Source organism: Equus przewalskii, chromosome 10 (genome assembly GCF_037783145.1).
Source record: "Equus przewalskii isolate Varuska chromosome 10, EquPr2, whole genome shotgun sequence".
Classification (NCBI taxonomy): domain Eukaryota; kingdom Metazoa; phylum Chordata; class Mammalia; order Perissodactyla; family Equidae; genus Equus; species Equus przewalskii.
This window is the reverse complement of record NC_091840.1, coordinates 20,245,367-20,262,335: the sequence shown is the minus strand read 5'-3', so window position 1 is coordinate 20,262,335 and position 16,969 is coordinate 20,245,367. Positions and strand designations below refer to the sequence as shown.

Sequence of the window (16,969 nt, the reverse complement as noted above, 5' to 3'; positions counted from 1 at the left end):
TGGTTTCCAATGATCCCCTCATTGTCTCTGCAAAAAGAGATTTAAGATTAAGATTGAACAATGGAGGAACATCTGCTCTATTCTGTTTCAGAGGGCAGTACCAGTAGCTAAGGATTTTTGAATGCCTAGCCTGTATCAGGCTCTGTTAAGCACTTTGTGTGCATGATCACATTTAATCTTCATGAAATCTATAGTGTAGTTTTATCCCTTCTTTATAGGTAAAGGCACTGAGGCTCATGATAAGTAACTCCCCTGTGGTCACCCAGCTTAGGGACCTGGGATTGGTATATAAATCTGATTGCTAAGTCCAGGTCCTCACCACTCCTTCTTTCTCACTGACTATGTAGAAGAGGCCTGAGACCACAAATCAAGGGCTTGGCCTTAGGCAACTGGCAAAACACAGTGCATATTGCTGAACTGGGCAGTGGATCCTGGAAACATTAGGAGGTGGTGCCTGCCAGGAGGTAGGAAAATGGACAGTTATAATTTCTGCATGTAGCACACAGGACTTGATTGGGCATCTGAGATTTGCACTCTTCCTCAGACCCATTTTGGGTGGAAGGTAGAGGTTAGCATTAATCCAAATGCCCCCTAATCTGGTCTAAATGATGGAAATCAGTAGTGGGATTAACTGTGCTGGCAGGTGTTCAGTGGCAGGGGAGGCTATGCACATGGAAGTAGCGCCTTGAGCCAAACCACAGAACAGAAAATTGGAGCAGAATTATATAAATCAAGGTCAGAAATTTCCTGTCCAGCCCACAGGGTGGAGTTTTCTCCATTCCTGTCCATCCTACTGAATATAAACCATGATTTGATGTGGAAGGGGAAGCTGGTAGGACTCTCATTTCAGCTCAGCATTCACCATGAATCTCAAGGTAGTCCTCGTGTTCCTGGCGCTGTCCCTCATTACCATCTTTGCCCTGACCTATGTCTTGCTGACCAGCCAAGGTGCCTCCAGCCAGCCTCCTCGCTGCCCCTCTGTATCCCACAGTGCCCAGTCCTGGACACACCCTGGCCAGAGCCAGCTGTTTGCAGACCTGAGCCGAGAGGAGCTGATGGCTGTGATGAGCTTTCTGACCCAGCAGCTGGGGCCTGGCCTGGTGGATGCTGCCCAGGCCCGCCCCTCGGACAACTGCGTCTTCTCAGTGGAGCTGCAGCTACCCCCCAAGGCTGCAGCCCTGGCCCACCTGGACAGGGGAAGTCCCCCGCCTGCCCGAGAGGCACTGGCCATCGTCTTCTTTGGCGGACAACCCCAGCCCAATGTGAGTGAGCTGGTGGTGGGACCGCTCCCACGTCCCTCCTACATGCGGGATGTAACAGTAGAGCGTCATGGGGGCTCCCTGCCCTATCACCGACGTCCCTTGCTGGGAACTGAGTTTGCCCAGATGGAGAAACATTTGAAAGAGGTGGAGCTACCCAAGGCACCAGTCTTCCTGGCTTCTGTCTTCAACTACAATGGCTCCACTTTGGCATTTTTGCACGCCACCCCTAGGGGCTTACGCTCAGGGGACCGTGCTACCTGGATAGCCCTCCACCATAACATCTCAGGTGTTGGGATTTTCCTTCACCCAGTGGGGCTGGAGCTACTGCTGGACCACAGGGCCCTGGACCCTGCCCACTGGGCTGTCCAGCAGGTCTTCTACCTTGGGCGCTACTATGCAGACTTGAGCCAGTTGGAATGGGAGTTTAAGGCTGGCCGGCTGGAAGTGGTTAGAGTTCCTCTACCCCTGCCAAATGGGGCTTCATCCCTGAGATCCCGGATCTCCCCAGGTCCTCTTCCCCCTCTTCACTTCTCACCCCAAGGCTCCCAATACAGAGTACAAGGGAACCTGGTGGTATCCTCTCTCTGGGCATTTACCTTTGGCCATGGGGTGTTCAGTGGCATGAGGATTTTTGATATTCGGTTCAAGGGTGAGCGGGTGGCCTATGAAGTCAGTGTCCAGGAGTGTGTATCTGTCTATGGTGCCGATTCACCCAAGACAATGTTGACCCGATATTTGGATAGCAGCTATGGACTTGGCAGTCACAGCCGGGGCTTGGTGCGTGGAGTGGACTGCCCCTATCAGTCTACAATGGTGGACATCCACGTATTAGTGGGCAAAGGGGCAGTCCAGCTACTCCCGGGGGCTGTGTGTGTATTTGAGGAGGCCCAGGGACTCCCCCTTCGAAGGCACCACAATCACATAGAGAGTCATTTCTATGGTGGTTTGGCTGGCTCGGCCCTTGTAGTGAGGTCTGTGTCATCTGTAGGCAATTATGACTACATTTGGGACTTTGTATTGCACCCAAATGGGGCGCTTGAAGGGCGGGTCCATGCCACGGGCTACGTCAATACAGCTTTCCTGAGTGGGGGAGAGGAAAGCCTCCTCTTTGGGAACCGTGTGGGAGAACGAGTGCTGGGGGCAGTGCACACGCATGCCTTCCACTTCAAGCTGGACCTGGATGTGGCAGGTGAGTGCTTGTGGGATGAGGATTGAGAGTTGGGGTGGTGCAGAGGGAAGGGAGACCCCCAAATCAAGCCGGAAGAGGCAGGAGGGTGGCGTTCCAGACCACAATTTATTGTGGCATCAGATCAGGGACTGATTTGAGTGTGTTTAGTTGCTATCAGCCTGAAATACTAGGCTTACTGGGTATCTGGTAAAAGGTAGAGAGAGCTCCCCCGCCCAGCTCCCATCACCCAGCCCCTCTGACTTGCTGCAATTGTGAAACTAGTTGAAATGTAATGGCTGTGCCTTGCTGCCTTAGCCTTGAGTGACTCCGTGGGTGATGAATTTGCCTTATCTGAAGCTGCATGGGGGGCTGGAGTTGGGGCTGTCTGAGTTCTTCCTAACTAGTTCTGAGGGTCAAGGGAGGTGGGCAAAGCAGGGACCTTAGCAGAGGTAGGAAGCAGTATGTCTAAAGAGGTTTCAGAGTAGAGGTGGTCCAGGGGGTTACTATCTGGGGGTTGCGCCACAGGATTTCAGACAACTGGGGATACAGGATGGTGGCCCCATCCTCCTGGGGTGGGCCATCCATTCCTGACAGCACGTGTCATCATAATGGGCTCTCTGGTGACATGGCAGGCACACAGTAGGCTTACTCCAAGTGTCGAAAGGGATTTCTCAAGTAGGGCTCAGAGCACAAAGAGGACTTGCTGCTCCTGACAGATTTTTGTCAAGGACAGAAAATGACTAACTTATCAAATCACAGACTGTTAGACCCAGAAAGAAAATTAGAAATCCACTAGACACTCTCTATTTTACAGTTAGGGAGACTAAGGAGGGTGGGGGAAGATGGGACAGGAAGTGACTGCCCAAGTATAATGCACTGCATCTAAGCTTATTTCTTGCAAAACATTTTCTTATCTTCGAGTATAAACACATGGTGTGTGTGTGTGTATGTGTACTGGTGGGGGGGGGGGGCGCGGGGTGCAGGTATAGAGGGGAAGGAGAACTAAGAAAATGCATGATTGAAATGAGCTTATTAACTAGGATGATTCTTTGACATATTTGGGATATGACTGTTTTCTGATTGGAAGTTTCTCTTCAGCATTTTTGGCATTAAAGAGCCTTGTTGGGAAGTACAATAAAAAACATTTATTGGATCCTTAGAGTGTGCAGCACAGGCTGGTGCTGTGGGCCAGAGGACAATAACTGGCAGAGGCACTGACTCCAGTAGAGCCCTTCTGTATGTCATGTTTAAAGGAACTAACAGTCCGAACCTGCAGAAAGAAAGGGTATATGAGCCAGTGCTGAGTGGGGTGCTGAGTGCAGGTTATGAATGCAGTAGGGTTCCAGGGAGCTCCCAGACAGCTTAAAGATAGAAACTACTCACTTCTGAAAAAGATGGAAAGTGGTCCCCACCTTGTTGAGAAAGCAAGTCTCAGAGCTGGGAGGAGTGTGCAGGGCACTATGGAAGGGGATTGGTTTTCCCAGCCAGCTTCTCCAGGACAAATATTATCCCTTTCGTAGTTACAAGAATGTTACCAGCCACCTGCATGTGCTTTTCCATTTACAGAACTCCCATAGAACAGCTTTTATTATGCCCAGTGCAGAGATTCAGAAAGTGAGAATCAGTAGAGCTAAGAATTGGTCCAGGGTCTGTTGGGCAGGCCAGTGCTAATAGAACTGTTTGCAGTGTTGGAAATGCTCTATATCTTCATTGTCCAATACATTAGCCACTAGCCACATGTGGCTATTGAGCACTTGAAATGTGGCTAGTGTGACTGAGGAACTGAATTTTTAACTTAAATGGAAATAGCCACTTGTGACTGACAGTAACCATATTGGACAGGGCAGGTGCAAAGAAGGTGGGCTAGCGCTCGAATCCAGGCCTTCTGCCTCCAGCACAGAGTGCTGTCTGGTGAGCTCTGCTGCCCTTTGTTAGGGCAGTGCAGTGGGCACCCTGGGGAAGATGAGAGACCTGTCTCACCTGGTATGGAACTCCTCTCCTTCCCCTCACCCTGGCAGGGCTGAAAAACTGGGTGGTAGCGGAAGACGTGGTGTTTAAACCTGTGGCAGCCCCTTGGAGTCCGGAGCACCAACTGCAGCGCCCACAGCTGACTCGGCAGGTCCTGGGAAGGGAGGACCTGACAGCGTTTTCCTTGCAAAGCCCCCTTCCCCGCTACCTTTACCTGGCTAGCAACCAGACTAATGCCTGGGGTCACCAGCGCGGGTATCGAATCCAGATCCACAGCCCCCTCGGCATACACATGCCCCTGGAGAGCGACATGGAAAGGGCCCTCAGCTGGGGGAGGTGAGGAGGGCCCTGGGCACTGGGTGGTAGGGAAGGACTGGTCCCCTTCCCCTTCCCAGCTCTGGGAGACCCCAACTCACTACCCCTGGCTTACCATTCACCCCTGTCCCTCCTCTCAGATCCAAGTAGATAATGGGAATGGGAAATAGTCTCACACAGAATCTGATCCAGAGGACTTCTGGACTGGTAAAGGCCCTTGACGTTTTCTGACACCACCTTCCTACAACGTTCCTGGTCAGATACCAGCTCGTGGTGACCCGGAGGAAGGAGGAGGAGTCACAGAGCAGCAGCATCTATTACCAGAATGACATCTGGACCCCCACTATGGCCTTTGCTGACTTCATCAACAATGAGACTCTCTTAGGAGAGGTTGGTAGCCCTAGGGGCAGAGGAGAGGAGCTCCTCTGTGCCTGGCATCTTGGCTGCCCAGCCTCTGGCTGTAGGTTGGAGGGAATGGTAGGTTTCCGTGTCTCAGATTCAGAGACCAAAGAGTTCTCTGATGACCAACATGGGTCATCCCTCCTGGAGTGCGATTAGCCCTGGGACATGGACTACCCTACAGCATCTCACATGGATCACCACAGCTGTTTTGTGGGCCTGGGGCTGGGCGGAGGTGGAAGCAGGGCTGAGCCTGGAGATTGGGAATTGTGGCTGAGGGGTGGTTCTCTGGGTGTCACCTCCGAAGTCCTCCAGCTTCTCCCTCTTCCTGCAGGACCTGGTGGCTTGGGTTACGGCCAGCTTCCTGCACATCCCCCACGCTGAGGATGTCCCCAACACAGTGACTGTGGGGAACAGAGTTGGCTTCTTGCTCCGGCCCTATAACTTCTTTGATGAAGATCCCTCCATCTTCTCCCCTGGCAGCATCTACTTTGAGAAGGGCCAGGATGCTGGGCTCTGCAGTGTCAACCCTGTGGCCTGCATCCCTCACCTGGCAGCCTGTGTCCCGGACCTGCCCCCTTTCTCTTACCAAGACTTTTAGTCCTGAGGATGTGGTAGGACACAGAGTTGGGGTGCTGAGACATATGTACCTTCCTCTCTCTGTTCCCACTTCTTGCTCCCCTGACTCTCAGCCTCTTAATGTTTCTTAGGAAACAGCCTCCTCCCACAATAAACCCCCATATATCCTTTTGGTTAATTCTTATTTCCAGTTCATTTTTTAAAATGATGAATTTATGCAAATGATATTAAAATATTCAAGCAACACCACCACACACCTACCACTTAGAAATAGCCAGTGTCGGGGCTGACCGTTAACGTTCAGCTTGCTCTGCTTCAGCAGCCCAGGTTCAGTTCCCAGATGGGGACCTACACCACTCGTCAGCAACCAGGCTGTGGTGGCAACCCACATACAAAATAGAGGAAGATTGGCACAGATGGTAACTCAGGGACAATCTTCTCCAAGCAGAAAGAAGAAGATTGGCAACAGATGTTAGCTCAGGGTGAATCTTACTCAGCAAAAAAAAAAAAAAAAAAAAAATTAATAACTAGTGTTCACATTTAGTGGACATTATACCAGACATTTCTTTATGCATGTGCATCGAAATGGAAGAATAGATAGGATTTTGTAAAAATAGATGGTATATGCAATTTATAATAAAAATATTACAAGATTTTTATTTGAATTTCTTCTATTTGACTTGAAGGATCTAGAATCTCCCAGAGAATATTAAGGACTCTGGCCAAGGAAATTAGAAATGGGAGAGAGAAGGCAAGGGGGACAGACTAGGCCAAGAAATGCTGTTTGGGAAGCTGAAGGGCTGGGGGTGGGGATTTCCTTGGAAGGAAAATAATAGTTGCAAGTTACAGGAAAGGGAACATCTGTCCCTGAGCACATGGGGGCTGGGCAAGAAGCGGGCTGAGGGGGATGAGGGGCTGCTTTGCACAAACTCGGCTCCTGGCTGGTGGTGCATTTCCGTGCTCAGGCTAGCCAGCTGTATTATCTTGAAAACTGCCGCCCTCTCTCCCCCCACCCCCCCCACTTCCTCTTACTCCAGCTCTCTCCAGCTCCAAACCTGACCCAGAGAGCAGAGTCTGATTTGGAGCCTGGAGGACAAAGCCATGTAAGGTCTGTGGAAATCGCTGCTGCCCTGCTTCAGACCCGCCCCCCAACTCTGGCCCGCCCCACCCCTCTCCCCAGCCTTCTCTGTTCTTCCCACTCTCAGTCTCCTATGCGTCTGAAGACTGGGAACCTCAGCCAGCATCCAAGATCCCCCAATACAGGAACCAAGAGAGACCCTCTTCTGCTGGCCTGAGAATACAAGTCTCAACTCTGGCTCAATCTTCTGTCCCTCTGCTCGCAGGACAATGAACCAGAAGACCACCCTGGTGCTCCTTGCTCTGGCTGTCATCACCATCTTTGCTTTGGTGTGTGTCTTGCTAGCTGGCAGGGGAAGAGATGGGGGTGAAGTCAGCCCACCTCCCCACTGCCCCTCTATATCTCCCAGTGCCCAGCCCTGGACACACCCTGGCCAGAGCCAGCTGTTTGCAGACCTGAGCCGAGAGGAGTTGACGGCCGTGATGAGCTTTCTGACCCAGCAGCTGGGGCCTGGCCTGGTGGATGCTGCCCAGGCCCGCCCCTCAGACAACTGCGTCTTCTCGGTAGAGCTGCAGCTACCCCCCAAGGCTGCAGCCCTGGCCCACCTGGACAGGGGAAGTCCCCCGCCTGCCCGAGAGGCACTGGCCATCGTCTTCTTTGGCGGACAACCCCAGCCCAATGTGAGTGAGCTGGTGGTGGGACCGCTCCCACGTCCCTCCTACATGCGGGATGTGACTGTGGAGCGTCACGGGGGCCCCCTGCCCTATTACCGACGCCCCATGTCGATCCGAGAGTACCTGGACATAGACCAGATGATCTTTGACAGAGAGCTGCCCAAGGCTGCTGGTCTCCTCCACCACTGTTGCTTCTACAAACACCAAGAACGGAACCTGGCGACGATGCCCACAGCCCCAAGTGGTCTGCAATCAGGAGACCGGGCCACCTGGTTTGGCCTCTACTACAACATCTCAGGAGCTGGGTTTTACCTGCACCCTGTAGGGTTGGAGCTGCTGGTAGACCACAAGGCTCTGGACCCTGCCCGCTGGACCATCCGGAAGGTGTTCTTTCAAGGCCGCTACTATGAGAGTCTGGCCCAGCTGGAGGACCAGTTTGAGGCTGGCCTGGTGAATGTGGTGCTGGTCCCAGACAATGGCACAGGTGGGTCCTGGTCCCTGAAGTCCCAGGTGCCCCCGGGTCCGGCTCCCCCTCTGCAAGTCCATCCTGAGGGTCCCCGCTTCAGTGTCCAGGGGAACCGAGTGGTCTCCTCATTGTGGACTTTCTCCTTTGGCCTGGGAGCTTACAGCGGCCCAAGGATCTTTGACATCCGTTTTCGGGGAGAACGACTAGCTTATGAGATTAGCCTCCAGGAGGCCTCGGCCGTCTATGGTGGAAATTCGCCAGCATCAATGCTGACCCGCTATATGGATGGCAGCTATGGCATGGGCAAGTTCTCCACTCCCCTGACCCGTGGGGTGGACTGCCCCTACCTGGCTACCTACATGGACTGGCACTTCCTTTTGGAGTCCCAAGAACCCAAGACAATACATGACGCCTTTTGTGTGTTTGAACAGAATCAGGGCCTCCCCCTGAGGCGACACCACTCAGATTTCAGCTCCCACTATTTTGGGGGCCTTGTAGAGACAGTGCTGGTCGTCAGATCTGTGTCTACCTTGCTCAACTATGATTATGTGTGGGATATGGTGTTCCACTCCAGTGGGGCCATAGAAGTCAAATTCCACGCTACGGGCTACATCAGCTCAGCATTCCTTTTTGGTACTGCCCGAAGGTACGGGAACCAGGTTGGAGAGCACACGCTGGGCACCATTCACACCCACAGCGCCCATTTCAAGGTGGATCTGGATGTAGGAGGTAAGTCATCTTGGCGGGGGCAAGGATTCCAGAAGAGGGGGCTCAAGAGTTATCTCAATTTGCTTTGGTCTTTATGGAGGTCATCCAGAAAAGGAAGATTTGAGCATGAGTCTGTGGTTTTGGAGTTTCATGCTTCCTCCTTTGCTGGATGGGAGAGAGTTGGCTGCTGAATTTTATTTGGATGTTAGCTCGTTGGCTGGGTGCACAGCTACCACCCTCCCTCCGTGTGAGTCGTCAGAAGATCTTGGGAAATGGCAAAGCTCAGTGAGGAGGCAGGATCAGGATTGGGGCTAACATGGTCCCCTTTGCCCTCTTCCCTCCCTTGCACTTATATGGGCCCCACAGAAAGGAGGCAGCCATTTGTCTTTCTGCTCATCTCTCTGCGTCTGGCTTGTGGTGCTGGTGTTTGGGAGGATCCCATTGCATTCTGTGAGTCCCTGGCATGCAGCCAGTCACTGGAGCACCCCAGGCTGTACATTTCCTGGGGAGATGGACCCTCCTCCTCCCTGATTTTCCACCTCTTTCTGGGCACAATACACTTAAGTGAGAGGGGTAGAATGGATACTGTAGAACATTCTGGATAGTTCCTGGAGTTGGTGGTCACAGAAAGAGCCAAGGCTACATGATGTCTTGGAGTCTTTGTCTCTTCACTTTCCTTCCCCACATTGAGTTGATCACTGGATTTTTTCTGTTCTGCCTCTGAAATACCTCAACCCCCTTGCCACTCCTGGTTAGTGCCAGTTCTCACTCTGCTGCTTCCACTCTGCTTCCTTTCAGAATGAGGGTCCGTGCTGTACCCAGAGAGACCTACCAGCCAGGCCAGCCTGCTCCCTCATGCAGCTCCCACTTTCCCCATCACCTAGAGGATGCCATAGGCAGAAGAGTCTACAAGGCCCTTCCCGTTAGAGTACAGCTCCCACAAACTTTCAGATTCTTCCTTGAGGACTGCTTTAGCCACACTCCACCCTTCCTGTCCCTGGACACACACATCACATGTTGCAGTGAGGCTGCTTGGCTTTTTCTCAGGTTTTGCCCCTGCCTAGAATGCCCTGCCGTGTCATCTCTACTGGTGACATCCTGTAAGGTGAGGCTGAAAAGCTGCCCAGGAAGGCCTCCTTTTCCCACCTGCACATGTGTTCCTATAACCTGGACCCTTGAATGTGGTCCTCTCACATTGCATGCCAGTCAGGGCTTTGCCTTCTGTGTCCTCTGTGAGCTCAGGAGGGGAAGGACAATGTTTCATTCATCTGTGTGTCTTCAGAGCCAAGAATAGGCCTCCCTGCTAATGAGTATGAAAGGATGAATGAATGAAATCCTTGAAGAAATATTTTGCAGGTCAACAGCTGTGTCTGGAAGATTGGGAGTGTTTTGGAGAGAGGGGAGTGAAACAGGGGGCACACTCAATTCTGGGCTTCCTTTGGCCTCCACTCTGAAGTCAGGTGGGGACAGGGTAGCTGCATGACCAGCCTGCCCTCCCACCCTTCCCCTCACCCACATCCACCCCATCCTGGCAGGACTGGAGAACTGGGTCTGGGCTGAGGACATGGCCTTTGACCTAACCTCAGTACCCTGGAGCCCTGAGCACCAGATACAGAGGATGCGGGTGACCCGGAAGCTGCTGGAGACAGAGGAGCAGGCCGCCTTCCCCCTGGGAGGCACCCACCCTCGCTACCTGTACCTGGCCAGCAACCATAGCAACAAGTGGGGTCACCCAAGGGGCTATCGTATCCAGATGCTCAGCTTTGCTGGGGAGCCGCTGCCCCGGAACAGCTCCATGGAGAGAGCCTTCAGCTGGGGCAGGTGAGTGGCAGGGTGTCAGAGAAAGGCTCGGGGAGATGAGAGTGAGAAGGGAACATTGAGAGGGCCAACCGGGAACTCAGTTCAAACAGTCTGTGAGATGAGGTAAGACTTCAGAAAGATTTCCTCGCTATCAAAAGGTACACAGTGGGCACGTGGTCCCCGTGGAGTACTAAAGCACAGGCCTGAGAATTCTTTTCTCTTTAGGATGGGGGAGGGGCAGTGCCAGGAAACGGCAGGGAGATGAACAGGAGGACCTGGAAAGGTGTTGGGTGACCCACTGTGGTGACATCAGAGTCACTGTGTGAATGAGACAGGAAAGCTGAAGTCCCTGCAATCAGCTCCCTTCCATCATAATCAGGCAGTAGGACAGAGTTAGTGACCACGGAGAGCTAACCAGTGCCTCCCTAGGTACCAGCTGGCTGTGACCCAGCGGAAGGAGGAAGAGCCCAGAAGTACCAGCATCTTTAATCAGAACGATCCTTGGACCCCCACTGTGGATTTTACTGACTTCATCAACAATGAGACCATTGCTGGAAAGGTCAGCTAACCATGGGAGGGCCGAGGGAGGGAGGGGGAGGCACAAAGATGAGCCTTACCTTCTCTTTTCTTTTTTAATTGAAGTATAGTTGACATACAATATTATGTTAGCTTCAGGTGTGCAACACAGTGATGAGACATTTGTATACATTACAAAATGGTCAGCACGATAAGTCTAGTGACCATCTGTCACCATACAAAGTATCATAATATTATTGACTATTCCCTATGCCGTATATTACATCCCCATGACTTATTTATTTTATAACTGGAAGTTTGTACCCCTTAATCCCTTTCACCTATTTCACCCCCCATACCCCTCCCCTCTGGCAACCACCAGTTTGTTCTCTGTATCTATGATTCCGTTTCTGTTTTGTTTTCTTTCTTTCTTTCTTTCGTTTTTTAGATTCCTCATATAAGTGAAGTCATATGGTATTTGTCTTTCTCTGTCTGACTTATTTCGTTTAGCTTAATATACCCTCTAGGTCCATCTGTGTTGTCGCAAATGGCAAGATTCTATTATTTTTTATGGCTGAGTAGTATTCCCATTATATATATATATAAACCACATCTTTATCCATTCATCTATTGATGGACAATTAGCCTGCTTCCGTGAGCCTCACCTTCTCTTGGGGATCCCTGAAAACCTTCTGTTCTCCTCAGGGGTGGAGCTGACTCCTGCCTTCTATACTTTTGTGGATCTGATCATTACCTCTTGAGAGAATCTTCCCAAGCTAGGAGTTCATATGCGGACTCTGGCTGAGGCCCTGGCCTATCCTCAAGAACCTACAGCCCTCTAAGTCTCAGATTTGTGAACTGAGTCCTTTTTGAGCTTGAGGACTCAAAGAGGGCTGGAAGTCATCAAGGATGACCGCATCTCTTGTCTTTAAAGCTTCTCCCATTCCTGGCTTGACCACTAAAAGATTAATTTCTGAATGTTGGACTTTTCTGCCTCCAGAACCCTGATCTTCCCTCCTCCGTCCTCCTTCCTTCAGCTATAGTTTGGGAACTCTCCAAGAGTTAGGGGGAGAGGAGCTGAAGTAGCCTGCGGGTGTCATCATCCCTCCAAGGGTGGGTAGGTTGATGGTGGTGTCATGGGACATGTCAGAGATGGAAGATGCAGGCTCCAGGATAGGGAGGCAAGTGTTGCTCCCAATATGAAATTGACTATTTATGCTTTGACTTCTGTACCAGTAGGAAAAAAATGTTTAAAGACTTAAGATCCTGGGGCCAGCCCCGTGGCTGAGTGGTTAAGTTCACACGCTCTGCTTCAGCAGCCCAGGGTTTTGCTGGTTCAAATCCTGGGCGCGGACATGGCACCGCTCGTCAGGCCACACTGAGGCAGCGTCGCACATGCCACAACTAGAAGGACCCACAACTAAAATATACAACTATGTACCAGGGGTCTTTGGGGAGAAAAAGGAAAAATAAACTCTTTAAAAAAAAAAAAAAAGACTTAAGATCTTTTTGAGGGAAGATGGGCTGGCAAGGCGAATCCTTACACACAAGGCCACTGTGGGAGGCGGGCGTGTCCTTAGCAAAGCCAGGCCTTATGATCCTCTTTCTTCTCCCCTGCTAGGACTTGGTGGCCTGGGTGACGGCTGGTTTCCTGCACATCCCACATGCAGAGGACGTTCCCAACACGGTGACCGTGGGGAACGGTGTGGGCTTCTTCCTTCGACCCTATAACTTCTTTGACCAGGACCCCTCGTTCGATTCTGCTGATGCCGTCTACTTCCGGGGGGACCAGGATGCTGGAGCCTGTGAGGTCAACCACCTAGCTTGCCTCCCTGAGGCTGCTGCCTGTGTCCCCAACCTCCCTGCCTTCTCCCATGGGGGCTTCTCTCGCAACTAGGTGGTCCCCAGGATGGGGAATGTGGCCGGGGCCCCGGGGCCAGGGTGTGTGGGGAAGGGGAGCAGTGGGCACTGGGTCAGGTACCCTGGTGCCCTCTTCTCCTTCATCACATCCCCCTCCTCACCTTCTCCCAAGGTCCTCTCTCTCCCATCTCCCTCCCTTGGATTCCCTTCTCTGCTGGGAACATTCCGAGCCTGAGATTCTTGACACAGGGGGGACTTAGCTTTGCTGATCCCAGACCTGCTGGGTGCCCATCGCATAGAGGAGAATGGCCAGCCAGGAGTCTGAAGTGATGGCCAAGCTTGTCCCCAAAAGACTCCCTGCTTTTTGTTTTTTGTGTTTTCTGGCTTTCCCAAATCTTTTTAGGCCACCTCCAGGTCTCTCCTGGGCCTCCCCAGTCCCTCTCTTGGGAGGTGAGGATGCGGGCTCTGCAATGGGGATAGTCCCCTAGAGGCCCCCGGGCAGCATTCCTTTCAAGCCTACACATCCACAGATGAGTGAAGGGGCTTCTTGGCCCACATTCCCTCTCATCCAAGTCCTCCTCCTCTCCCTCTTCCTTCTTCTTGCCTACCACCTCTTACTCCTCTTCCTACCTGTTCTTCTGTCCTGGGATTTTCTCCCAGCCCTGAGAGGATGTTCCTCTGCCCCACGCTCTCCTAGTCCTCATTTCTCAACTTCAGTCTCCTCTCCTGGCCCTAGGCGTTTGGAAGTCTCAAAATGTAAGGGGTATCTGGTTTGAGAGGAAAATCCATGTCTGTCCCCCTGTGTCTGTCACATATGTGGAGTGGGAGTTGCCCGCACCCAAGTGTGGGGCAGGGTGTGCTCTCTCTGCCCATTTGTATAGTCTGCCTTGTGTTCTCTGGTGGAGGATGGTCACAGATACCGCAGCAGCTCAAGTTAGCATTTTAGGTGGATTTGTGGATTTGTGGGTACAATGATAATAAGGAATGGTCACTTTGTCAGGGCTGTATGTGTATGTGACCAGCCACGCCTATACTCAGCAGCAGCCAACATAGGAGGCTGGGTGGGCACCAAGGGTGAGAAGCAGGAAGACACAGGACAGGGGCTGTCCAATCACGTGTGGGCATGCAGATAAGCCAGGACCTCTGGAGGGCGGGGCCTCCCACCCAGGCGTCCCTGGGACAGGGTTCTGGATTGGGGGGAGTATGCAAACACCAAGAGTTTGGAAACAAAAGAAACATTCTTCCCTAGAGGACTGGTTAAATAAGTTCTGACACAGCCTTACAGTGCAATAGTATATAGCTGTAAAAATAGTTATATCTCCTTATATACTAATAGGGAATAATCTTCCAGTGAAAAAGGCAGGGCACAGAAGTGTATAGGGTATACTTCCCATTTGTGTTTTAGGAAGGAGGAGAATATAAATAGATATTTGCTTATATATGCATATTCAGAAGAAACGGGTAACACTGGTTCCTCTGCCAGGGGGAATCGGGAGGTTGGGGATTGGGGGGAGCTTAGCTGTATATACCCTTTTGTACATTTTGAACCATATGACTGTATTACCTATTCAAAGTAAATAATAAATGGACCCAAACAGGACCTGACTTTTTTTTTTACTAACATGTCTTTAGGAAGGGGTGGGGGTAGAGGGAAGGTAAAGCGAGTCAAGGGATGGGCCCAGGGACTAAATTTCCTCGAGTTTGAGACCCAGAGAAATGGATGTGGCCTCTGGTAACTCCTTTGCCTTCTCTTGCTTGTACAGTGGTCCCTTGGCATCTGCAGGGGAATGGTTCCAGGACCCCCACCAATGCTCTAGCCCCTTATATAAAGTGGCATAGTATTTGCATATAACCTACACAGGTCCTCCCTATACTTTAAATCATCTCTAGATTACTTATAATACCTAATACAATATAAACGCTGTGTAAATAGTTATACTGTATTGTTTAGGGAACAATGACTAGAAAAAAAGTCTGTACATGTCCAGTACAGATGCAACCATCGTGGGCCTTTTGAACCACAGTTGGTCGAATCCTCAGATGCAGAACTTGTGGATACAGATTGCCAACTGTGTCTCTCCAAGGAAAACATTAAGCCTCAGTCAGTCTCCCTCTCTTGCTCTCTCTTGCTCATGCTCCCCCTCTGTCTCTTTTAGAAGAGGGGACAATGAGAAGCAATGGGGAGGGGTGACATCTGCCTGCTGGAAGCCCAGGTCAGGAGGTGAAGTGCAGCAAACAGATTTTGGATGCTGCTGAGCTTCTGATCAGAGCAAGGTCACATCCAGGGAGCACAGGCATCACGGAAGCTTCTACTACCTTCTGTGCTGCCCCAAGCCCAAATTCACTTTTGGGTCAGTGGAACAGTGGATGCGGACAAGTCAGTGAACTGGAGAGAAACTAGTTTCCAAAGAACAGAGAGAACGACTTCAGTAAGAGAGGACCAATGATGGCTGGATTAATTTATCAAATGGCCTGGGGTGGAAGCAAGGGTGACAGAGGACAGAAGGAGACTGAGCACAAGGAGAGACTGAAGACTGAGAAAGGAGGAAAAGGGATGTCGTGGCCAGTTGTGGCTCTGATACTGACTTTAGACTTCCTCTTTCTCTGACCTGAGTAATTTAACTTCTCCATTACATACATATCCTTCTGTTTCCACCTGCTTATGGCTCCTTCTTAGGGTCAGTTGCACAACGGTCAGTGCTGGGGGCAGGGGGACGGAATAAAGGAATGCTGGTATCCCTCCTCTCTCCACCCCGTCTTACTAACTTGAAGCTCATTACCTTGAAACCCATCCCCAGACTGAAGAGTGTTACCGAACCCCAAGTGGCTTCACTCACCTGCTGCACACAAGCCAATCGCTGACACCACGTGCAGTGGAAGAAAGTAGAAATTTTATTACAAAGCACCGAGCAAGGAGAAGAGGCAACTGATGCTTAATCGCAAAATCCCTGAAAAGCTGCAAGCAACGGTTTTTATTTGGGGTTTTAGGTAGGGGAGGGGAGCATGTAGCCTTGGGGCTGAAGTTGTAAGAGTCCTCTCTGCAGGTGCGGCTATCTTTCATATTTCTTCATGGGTCCCATGTGCGATTTGGGGGCGGGCAGGGGTTCTATGTGTTGCATGCAGTGGATTTTTAGTCTGTGACGTCTAAAGTTTACAAGCGGTCATTTTAGTTTCTTAATGCTTGTGCGTGATGCTTGGTCAAGAGTGGGGCTGTCAGCAAGCTGCTTTCTTATCAACGGGCTTCCTGTTCTTCTGCAAAACAAGCTCAGAAACTTTGCTTACTTTGTTTGCCATATGACCCTTGTGGGTACGAGCACAGTTTCATCCTAATCCAGGGAAATTTTAACTCCTTCGTTTCAAGAGTGTGAGTGTGTGACTGTGGTTGTGTCTCTCTGCGTCTCAGCGTAGGAATGACACCGCCTGCCTCAGGCCTGAGTGACACTGTAGATCCTGAGAATCCAGCCCAGGTGGGGCCTGAAGGGCTGCAAGGTGGACCACCAGCCCCCTACCCCAACCCAACCTCTTCCTTAGACCATGGAGGCCGGCTGGAGTGCTGGCCTCAGACTTATGGTCAAGTGATAGGAGTGAATAGTGACCTAGGGACTGAGGATATCAGGTTCTGAAAACTGGTGCCCCCAAGGCTAAGATCTTTACGACTTGAGCCCACTGCCCTAAGAGTTGCTGGACAAGGGGACCCCTGAAGCTTAGGTCAGAGGACTTTTCCAGGAATGTAGACGTGGGAACCCGCTGTGAGGAGCACCACATGTGCTCCCTTGCCTCTGCTCTCCCCTCAGCCCTTGGGGAGGGCTCCACCTCCGAGTGCAAGAGAAGGATTTCTTCATGCAGTCAACAAAGATTTATGGAGTACCTTCAAGTGCCAGGCAACGTGTGAGGCACTAGGATACGTTAGTAAATAAGGGACACAATTTCTGCCTCCAGGGACGAGAGAAGCAGGCAAGGACTGTTAGAAGGGAGGTGGAAGGAGGACAATAGCAGGGGCTTCTAACCCAGATTCAGGGATTGGGAAAGCTTCTTGAGGGATGTGATGTCTAAACTGTCCTGGCAGAGGAATAGAAGTTGGCTGGGGGAGAAGGAAGAGAGGAGAGAATGTTCCAGGCAGAGGGAACAGCATGTTCAAAGGCCAGGAGGTGACCATTCGAGTACTCAAGTTCATTG

At 51.4% G+C, this 16,969-nt stretch overlaps 2 protein-coding genes across 4 annotated transcripts; both read left to right on the top strand.

Moving 5' to 3' along the window:
- Positions 1 to 144: 144 nt before the first annotated feature.
- Positions 145 to 6,218, top strand: AOC2 (amine oxidase copper containing 2). Of its 3 annotated transcripts, none has more exons than XM_008519166.2 (4): positions 145 to 1,262; positions 4,449 to 4,734; positions 4,974 to 5,103; positions 5,447 to 5,869. In XM_008519166.2, the coding sequence occupies exons 1-4, from the start codon at positions 815 to 817 to the stop codon at positions 5,711 to 5,713; spliced, it is 1,131 nt and encodes a 376-aa protein (XP_008517388.2). In that variant the 5' UTR covers positions 145 to 814; the 3' UTR covers positions 5,714 to 5,869. The 3 variants fall into 3 exon arrangements, 2 of the variants coding, with proteins under 2 accessions (XP_008517388.2, XP_008517386.2); XR_011523348.1 differs by having other exon boundaries at positions 712 to 2,451; positions 4,854 to 5,103; XM_008519164.2 differs by having other exon boundaries at positions 712 to 2,451; positions 5,447 to 6,218.
- Positions 6,219 to 6,373: 155 nt separating this feature from the next.
- Positions 6,374 to 14,393, top strand: AOC3 (amine oxidase copper containing 3). Its single transcript, XM_008519162.2, has 4 exons — positions 6,374 to 8,638; positions 10,153 to 10,438; positions 10,847 to 10,976; positions 12,555 to 14,393. The coding sequence occupies exons 1-4, from the start codon at positions 7,039 to 7,041 to the stop codon at positions 12,828 to 12,830; spliced, it is 2,292 nt and encodes a 763-aa protein (XP_008517384.2). The 5' UTR covers positions 6,374 to 7,038; the 3' UTR covers positions 12,831 to 14,393.
- Positions 14,394 to 16,969: the final 2,576 nt, after the last annotated feature.

Bases quoted from the DNA above. Each gene is read 5' to 3' on its own strand.
- AOC2 (XM_008519164.2), top strand. From the start codon at position 864: ATGAATCTCAAGGTAGTCCTCGTGTTCCTGGCGCTGTCCCTCATTACC. The intron at 2,452-4,448 runs GTGAGTGCTTGT...TCACCCTGGCAG, and splicing joins GCTGGACCTGGATGTGGCAG to GGCTGAAAAACTGGGTGGTA. The intron at 4,735-4,973 runs GTGAGGAGGGCC...GTTCCTGGTCAG, and splicing joins AGGGCCCTCAGCTGGGGGAG to ATACCAGCTCGTGGTGACCC.
- AOC3 (XM_008519162.2), top strand. From the start codon at position 7,039: ATGAACCAGAAGACCACCCTGGTGCTCCTTGCTCTGGCTGTCATCACC. The intron at 10,439-10,846 runs GTGAGTGGCAGG...GTGCCTCCCTAG, and splicing joins AGAGCCTTCAGCTGGGGCAG to GTACCAGCTGGCTGTGACCC. The intron at 10,977-12,554 runs GTCAGCTAACCA...CTCCCCTGCTAG, and splicing joins ATGAGACCATTGCTGGAAAG to GACTTGGTGGCCTGGGTGAC.